The following is an 8,079-nucleotide window of genomic DNA, read 5'->3' on the forward strand; positions in this document are numbered from 1 at the left end:
TTTAAAATCTGCTTTTTAAAACAGTGTGTAGAACCAGCAAACTCTGTTTTGCTTTTCTTCCACACAGAGCAGACAATCATCATTAGAAATTGGCCAAGCCATATTTTAGGATCTGAAACACTCCAAGAACTAATGTTGGCAGGGCTGATGATTGGGGATATTAAAGAAATAAAGACTGGGAAAACTCATTTGTTACACACACTTCAAAAGAGGAACCAATGAAGAGGCGATAAGCAAATAATAAAACAACTGTCAGTAAGATTAGCATCAGACTTTGGATTTGACCAGTAAAGAAAATGTAGAAATGTTATGAAGACAATGATTATTGAAGAAGGTGGAGAACATCATAAAGACGGGACATTGCTTTTATTAACCAAACCTGTTGAGAGAAAAAAAGAAAACCGGCAGCCAGAACGTGATATACATGGATGACAAGTGACAAAGGGTTACTGGCAGTGGACGTGTGGGTGAAAGGCATCCCTGCCCAGGGTCGGTACTTTTCCCTGTCTACATTCCATCGCGCGATGGTGGGCTGCACCGCACTTTGACATTTCTGAATGCAAAACCGTGGCTCGAAGATTCTACCAAATAAGAAGTCGCAGTTCAAGTTGTCTTTTTTCCATACTGGTGTTTTCCTGAGATTCAGAAGACTGTAACACTTCAACGTGGAGAAGAGCTGCATGGTCAAGTTCAGCCGTCTTTGATGGAATACCTGCACCATAAGTAGGCAGTTCTTCAAATCTCCCTTGTTAACAGCACTTTCACATATCACATTTAAAGGCAATCAAGGAGAGGTCTCATCTTGGCAGGCAGCTGGCGAGTGCATCAGGCCTTGGTACGGTCACAAAGTTCATGGTGCAGTGCAATAGTGGACAGATCTTTTCGTGATCCTTCAACACTTCACTCAAGTGTTTCATTTCGTCTGTTAGCTTTCCGATTTCTCTTTTCAGGGAGGTATTTTCTTGCTCAAGAGACTCATATTCCTGGAAGGAGAGGAAGAAAAAAAGCCTGCTCATAGTCAAAACATTCCTTTCGGTGCTTCCACCTTGAGTGTATTCATGTAACTGTAGAAAAACTGCGTGGTTTCTTATTGCAACGTGCAAAATGCTAAGGAAAGACAGACATAGCCTGGGTGCTGGAACAGGGCAAGTGCTTTACGACCCGTGCCCTGACCACACTCTGATTCCTTCTGTGGCCCTGAAGACCAGGAGGTGCTGCTGGTCCTTGGGAGTCCCCAGCAGCCCGGGGCTGCAGGCATGGGTGGCTGCGTCCTCGTGGTGGCCACTTCCAGCCCCGGGCTGCCTCTGCAGGGAAGTGCCCAGCAGGGCAGCTCTGCACTGTCAGGGCAGAGAAAATGAAAGCACTGACTGCAGGTAGGTGCTGGTAAAACCCAGTGCCTGGCATTGCCGGTGAGGAAAGGGCAGCCCCTGCCCTGGGCCAGGGCAGGGAAAAGCCATTTACGCAGGTGCCGGCTGGGATGCATACCTAGCACAACGTGTCCGGTGCCAGCCGCTCTCCTCCAGGCTGGCCGGGGCTTGTAGCCACCTGCTCAGATGCCGGGAACTCAAGAGCAGGAGGAGGGGGGAGTCATGCCACCTTGTTCCCAGCCCCACTTTGTCACCAGATGGCCTGATCGCTGCCTCGGTTATCCCTGACCCGGGCTGCTTTTGAGCTGGGGCTTCTCTGGCAATGAATAAGCTGCTATTAACTGCAGGGGAGTTTTGAGATGCTCTGCAGCATGAATCTGTGACGGATGTGAGACTCACATGTCACATTTTTTGGTAACTGCGTGTCTCAAGTGTCCCTGCTGCCAAGCCTTCTCATCCCAAAGAGAAGAGAGATAGAGGTTCAGAGCCAGCCCACAGAAAACCTGCAGGTGTCTGCACCTTGCTGCTGGCCCGGGGCTCAACACTCACCCACTCAATCTCACCTCCCTGGGAAAGCTTCAGAGCAAACTTCAAAGCCTACACATGCCTTACAAGGCCTGTTTACCAGGCAGCAGGGAGAGCCTCTCATGCAATGCTCCTCTGGGCAGCCTGGGACTGCCCCTGCTGCTCTTTGATGCAGGCGTTTGGACCCCCCGGCCTCCCTCACACCCTTCCACCACCCGCTACCTCTCTCACACACAGAGTAGCACAGGCACGGTCCTCCTAACACGTTATGGTAGCCAACTCCAGCGAAGTTGTCCATCCCTGACTCTGGCTCTGCTCACCTCTTGTTGCCCCAAACCCCATGGGGTTGAGTTTTGGAGTAAGTGTTACTCTCCCATTGCTCCGTCCCATTTTCAGCGACGAGACGTATCAAATTGTTCTTGCTAAAAATGAATTCCTATTCAGCCAGATCTGCCTGCACCTGGGAAAACCTGCGTGCCCGAGAATGAAGATTCCCAGCATGAGGAGGATCCTCAAGTTCAGGAGGAACATCAGAGAGGCTGCAGAAAGGCACAGGGCCCAGAAATGATTCCACAAAAGCCAGGGGTTACCCCTTTCCAGAAGTACCCTGCACCTGGCTTTCTCAGGCGCTGACTCAGAGGAAGTCTGGGAAAAACCAAACCCAAAACTCCCCACACTGTCCCTCTTGGCCTCCGCTGACTGTCGGCAGATCTTTCCACATAAGAAAGAGAAAAGCCTGCGCTGAACCTCCAGAGCTGAACAACTGACTCAGCCGCAATCGCAGCAGCAGAACTAACATTTACTCCAAGAGCCCTGGCTACAACAAAAGCACTGCTGTGTGAGGTAGCATCCAAAACCAGAGAAAGGGGATTCCTGTCCTCCAGCATTTGCACTGGGGACCAGAAAAAACGACACCACATTGTGATATTGAGAAGAAGTATTAAGAGTTTCTGGAAGAATCAGTTGCGTTCATGGTTTTTTTGGAAACACCCACTGTTATTTATCAGAGCATACAAGTATAACAGATAACTGAACCAAGCTCTCACGCTCAGAGGTTTTGAAGTTCCTAAGAAGCCTTTTCAACTGGGTATTTCTGTCTCACACCATAGTTCTAGAACTGACTTAAGCCAGCACTGCCACTAAGCAGCAGGGCCCCCTCCTTCTCTATCACCTGCTCCCCCGTAAGGCAGCAAGCATTCATCCACTGCCATAGCAAACGTGACAAGATTAACACTAATCCAGAAGAAAATGGGTTTGTTTTAGCCCAGAGGAGCCCTGTGGTCCGGTTCACTGGCCGGTCACGGGAATAGCAAAAGAGGGAGGGTGAGGCGAGGGCAGGACCGTGCGTGTCTCTCTCTCTCTCCCTGGCAGTGTGACCGATGGCAGAGCTGCACTGTCCAACACCAGCGTCAGTGTCCCGGAGCTCCCGACCAGGCACCCCGCAGCACGCCGGTCTCTGCCTCGCACCCGCAGCTCTCTGCGCTGGATTGGCGTGAAGAGGGGCCCACGCCTGCTTAAGAAGTCCCGTTTATTGTGAAGTCCCATGCCCGGTACCCAAGCTGTGCCTGCAAAACGTCAAGTATCCGCTCACCTCGTGAAGTTTATCAGCTTTCTGAGTTTGCTTCTTCCGGCTCCTCTGTGCAGCAACTCGGTTTTTTTCTCTTCTCCTTACCTTCCTGTCGTCTTCTTCATGACTCTGGAAGACATAAGCCAGAAACGCTTCGCTAGTTTTTAAGGTGTGCAGGGGGAGGCCCGAAGCCAGGCGCGCAACCGTTCCTGAGAAGGAGCACACGCTCCCAGCGTCACCTACCGCACCTACCGCCGTCCCCCGCGGACCGCAGGCTGCCCGCCGAGGGCAGCGCGTCCCCCTGCCCCGCCGCCCAGCTGGGGCCCCGGGCGGAGGGCTGGAAGCCGGCAGAGACGCCCGGGCGACCCTCGCTCTACCGCTGACGGGGGAACCCGGGCGCCCCCGCCGCCCGGGGCGGGGACCTGCGCTCCCCGGGGCTCTGCCCGCCGCGCAGCGCCGTACACCTGCCTCGCCTCCGCGCCAACGAGGAGACGGGAGGTGCGAGCGGCGGCGAGGAAAGCCGGGCTCCCGCCGCGCCCGCACCCGCTGCCGCTGCCGGCGGAGCGGCCCTGCTGCCCTCCCGGCGCTTCGCTTCTCCCGGCGCCCTCCCGCCTGCCCGCCGCGGGGGAGAAGCCGCTGACCGCGCCGTGCGGCGGGGCGGCCGGGAGCCTTCCGCGCACCGCCGGCCGTTCCCCCGCCCTCCCACCTGGAAGGGCCGGCACCACAGCCGCGCTCCCGGCAAGGGAAGGGCCGATGCCCGGGGCGGGGGGAGCGGGCAACCCCGACGCGGCGCTGCCCGGCGTGACTCAGCCCCATGTGCCCGCCCGCCGGCCGGCCGGCCCGCCCGCCCGCCTACAGCGCCGAGCCCCTCCGCCCTGCCCCTACCTGCTGGCTGCCCTCGGCCGCCGCGCTCCGAGGCAGCGCGCTGCCCCCCGCCGCCGCCGGCACGGCGCACGACATCCCCGCCGGCTGCGGAGCCGCCCCGGGGCGCCGAGCTCGGCGCCGCTGGGCTCCCCCGGCCCGCGGCGGGGTGGGAGGTTAGGGGAGGGGAGAGGAGGGCAGGGCGGGCCGGGGCGGGACAGGGGACGCACCGCCCCGGGCCGCCCCGGCACCTGGCACCCCCCGGCCCGGGGGAGGAGCCGCCGCCGCCGCCCCGCCGCGGCAGCCCCGCTCCGCCGCCCGCATGGCCGTCACATGGCGCCCGCCGGCAGCCGCGCCGCGCCCGGGGAACCGGGAGCCCCGGGATCCCCCGGCCCGCACTGTCGCCCCCCCCCCCCGGGCCGGCCGCCCCGGGTCTGAGCCCCCCCGCGCCGGCAAGCGCGCCCGTCCCCCGGGACCGCGGGGTCTGCTCAGCCTCCGGGAGCCGGGGGAAAGCCCGCACCCCCGGAGCTCGGCGCTGCCGGGCAAGGACCTGCCTGAAAATCCCCCGGAGAGCCCCAGCCCCGGGGGCCGGCTGGGCCCGGCGCCCCGACTCGTGCTTTCGCCTGCAGACATAACGGCCCGGCAGTTTCTCCTCTCCCCAGATTCCCTCCCGGCGGCAGGGCGGGGAGGCCCGGCTGCCCCCGGGAGCCGGCCCGGAGCCCCCACCCCCCCCGCCCGCCCGGCGCTCGGGGCCGGCTCCCCCCCCGGCCGCTCCCGCCCGCCGCGCTTCTGCGACATCGGCTTTCGAAAGCGGCCTGAGCGCCGGCGAAGTGACAGCCGGCTCAGCCAGGGTTCACGGGCGTGAGGACGCGGCACCGGTGCTGGGATAAAGCCATTTTCACTTTCGCTACTCGCCCTGTTCCTTTAAATAATAAGGAAATGCCACAGGCTTCTTGTAAAGGCGAAGCCGGGCAAGGACTGCTGAAAACACGGTTGCTGCAGACAAAAATCTCTGTTCGACTGTTCCGTCGAAAGCATTTTGGCAGACTGAACAACGTTTCTTTTACCCCTCCAAACGCTTTCCTTGTATTTTAATTGAACCGTTACCTTGGCCCGCTGCTCCGAGGGAAGGGCAGGTGTTTGCACCAACAGGTACTTCAACAACATCCTTGCTCTACCGCAGCTGCATCCGTACGCGGGAACTAAACGTGCGCTCCTGGCTGTGCTCGTCACAGGGGCCAACGGCAGGGCAGTCAGTCATGAAGCCCCAGGTATATCTTAATAACTTGGATACTTCCCTGTTTTTCTGGCTTCCCCAGAAGCTTGAGTCATCCAGTTTAGATGAAGACGAGGTTACAAAGTTTACAAATTGAGTAAATATAGAATACCCTTTCCGGAAGATTTGGCTAACAGTTTGCGTTGAAGGTGAGAGAACCGTGCAGCCCAGGAGTCCAAGAGTCACGCTGAAGTCTGCGTTCTGCCACAGCTTTCCTGGTAGGCTCCGGGACCATCAGCATTACTGAAAAACCTGAGCAGGACTTCCCCCATGGGAAGTGCTTCTCCCCAGCTGTCCCACCTCAAAGCAGCTTGTGTCTCCATCTTCCAGGCTACCCACACCTTTGCTTTTGCACTTTCTCAGAGCTCCTCTGGCTCCAGAGAACTGAGTACCCGTGAGCCTTCCCCGCCCTAACAACCACAGGGACTCACAACTTAGATTCACATCCCCACCAAAGCGCCCTCACCTCAACCTGCGTCCCCAGAGCGCGCCGGGTCTCCCAAGCATCTTACAGGATGTTCCTAGCCCCCTGGTTTCTTTAAAAGCAGTCTTGCTTCTCCCTTCCTTCATCATCCAATTTGAACTGACCCTGCAGGAAGCTCTCGTGCTGTTCCAGGAGCAATGCTGCCGTTAATGGCAACTGCACAATCAGGCTGTCTAACGACATCAAGCCCTGAGCAGCTTACCAAGAATTTATTAGCACTGAATAAATATCTACTTCACTGAGTAACTCCCGGCAGCTTTAGAGTAAGGTTTCCAGGATCCCACAAGTATGGGACAAGTCATGAGACAGTCCCCTTGAGCCTGACTACAATCTGCTCTTGTTCAAAGTGACAAAGGAAATGAAAAGTCAAAATTTGCTTGTGGGAACAAGTTTCTGCTTAGCATTAAAGCTATCTCTGGTACATCGGTAGAAATGCTTACGCAGTAATTCCAGGTAACGCAGCAGTAAAGGCAGAGCATTTCTATGCAGGACAGAAAACAAGCCCTGAAAGCAGTCTAGTCAGCTGAGTTTACATTTTATAATGGCAGTTTATCAGTGATTTTTGTCTGCACTGAAGAAGCCTACACACACGCAGAGTTGTCACTGCATGCAGCTTAGCACAGCGTCGCTCTTCTGAAGAGCGGCACGTTAGCGGAACTGGGTTTCTGAGCACCAGCACGCCCCAGCTTCCAAACAGACATTGGTGTCCACATGAAGATTTTTCCAGAAGAGGAGCTTCCCTGCATGCTGTGTCCAATCCCCTTTGTTCAGAAACCACACACAGCAAAAGTGTCCATGGATACTGCTCCAATTTGCAAGTTTTTCTTGGGTAGGGATGGCCGACCTTCACGAGTAATAAGCACATCGCTGAGAGTACATGCCAACAAAAAGCGAGATATTCCATCTCACCCCAAAAAGCCAAGGAATTCAAACTCTGTTTGCAAATGTTCCCAAGCATCCATCACCATTGAGCTGTCTTACAAAATTCAAAGGCTATATAAAGAAAAACTACCAGACATTTCTTGATGCAACAGCAATTCACCCCAAGTTAAAAATAAATTTAGATGTTGTGACATTCCAGTAGAAGCCTGATTAGACACTTGTCTTGCACAACACTGCTGATTTCTATGAAAAGTTAACTGAAGGACAAAAGGCTACTGGAATGTGAAAAAATTCAGTATTTTACAGATTTCTGCCAGTGGGAAGAACAGATCCCAGGCACGGCTAGTTGCAGATATCACTTGCTGTAGAAATTTTTAATAATCATTTGAAAAACAGCTGAACATCAAGTGTTGAGTTTAGCTCATCACAGTACTTGCATTTAAAGGGAGGTCCTCCAACACCTTCCATTGCCGCTTGGCCAAAAGTAGCCATCAGAGATTCGTAAATTCATAGTTCACAGGCTGCACTTGGAATCTTGATTGTTTTATCCTTCTTTACACTCTTTATTTGGCCAGCGCTTCCAGATGCATTTGTTTTCTTTTTCCATCCAGCTGCAGTTGCAACAATGGCCATGGAACAAGGCCCGACCGCCCTAGCTCAGGGCATCCATTCCCACTTCCTTCAAATCCTGTACAGACCAACTATCCTGCAATCTCTTAACACTAACACACACTGTAGGGTGAATTCATTAATTTGCTTATTGAGACGTAATCCACAGTGCTCTCTCCTCCTTATTTCTTAAGGTATTTGTCCTACTCTGGCCACTGTTGATGGGATCTCTTCACAGAGACGTGCCTATTCCTAGCTATTCTCTGTACTTGCCTATCATTATTTGCAGAGAATAGCAGGGAATCTTCCTATTAACATAGAAAACTTTCAAATACTATGATGGTAGCCATGCAAAATCTCACAGGGCTCATCTTAGTCTTGGAACACCCACATTAAAGAGCATCTGTGGATCTTGGTGAAGAAAGCCATGATGGGGATTTTCAACACGGCACAGAGCACGCGTAATCAAAGCAGCTAGAATAGCAAGTCGCCGTGTGAAAAACTGTCC

The 8,079-nt window shown here is 54.9% G+C and overlaps 1 protein-coding gene across 1 annotated transcript; it reads right to left on the reverse strand.

The window, feature by feature from the left end:
- Nucleotides 1-256: 256 nt before the first annotated feature.
- BATF3 (basic leucine zipper ATF-like transcription factor 3) lies at nt 257-4,490 on the reverse strand. The gene is made up of 3 exons (XM_049833670.1): nt 4,345-4,490; nt 3,484-3,588; nt 257-983 (listed from the first exon to the last, which is right to left on the reverse strand). Exons 1-3 carry the CDS (start codon nt 4,417-4,419, stop codon nt 798-800), a joined length of 366 nt encoding a protein of 121 aa, XP_049689627.1. The 5' UTR covers nt 4,420-4,490; the 3' UTR covers nt 257-797.
- Between the last annotated feature and the right edge of the window lie 3,589 nt (nt 4,491-8,079).

The sequence above is a fragment of the Accipiter gentilis genome, chromosome 30 (assembly GCF_929443795.1).
Source record: "Accipiter gentilis chromosome 30, bAccGen1.1, whole genome shotgun sequence".
Classification (NCBI taxonomy): Eukaryota; Metazoa; Chordata; class Aves; order Accipitriformes; family Accipitridae; genus Astur; species Astur gentilis.

What these genes read in the sequence shown, in the direction of transcription:
- BATF3 (XM_049833670.1), bottom strand. Translation starts at nt 4,419, where the DNA reads ATGTCGTGCGCCGTGCCGGCGGCGGCGGGGGGCAGCGCGCTGCCTCGG. An exon ending in CGGCCGAGGGCAGCCAGCAG is followed by an intron (nt 3,589 to 4,344) that starts GTAGGGGCAGGG and finishes TATGTCTTCCAG; the next exon opens with AGTCATGAAGAAGACGACAG. An exon ending in AAGCTGATAAACTTCACGAG is followed by an intron (nt 984 to 3,483) that starts GTGAGCGGATAC and finishes CTCTCCTTCCAG; the next exon opens with GAATATGAGTCTCTTGAGCA.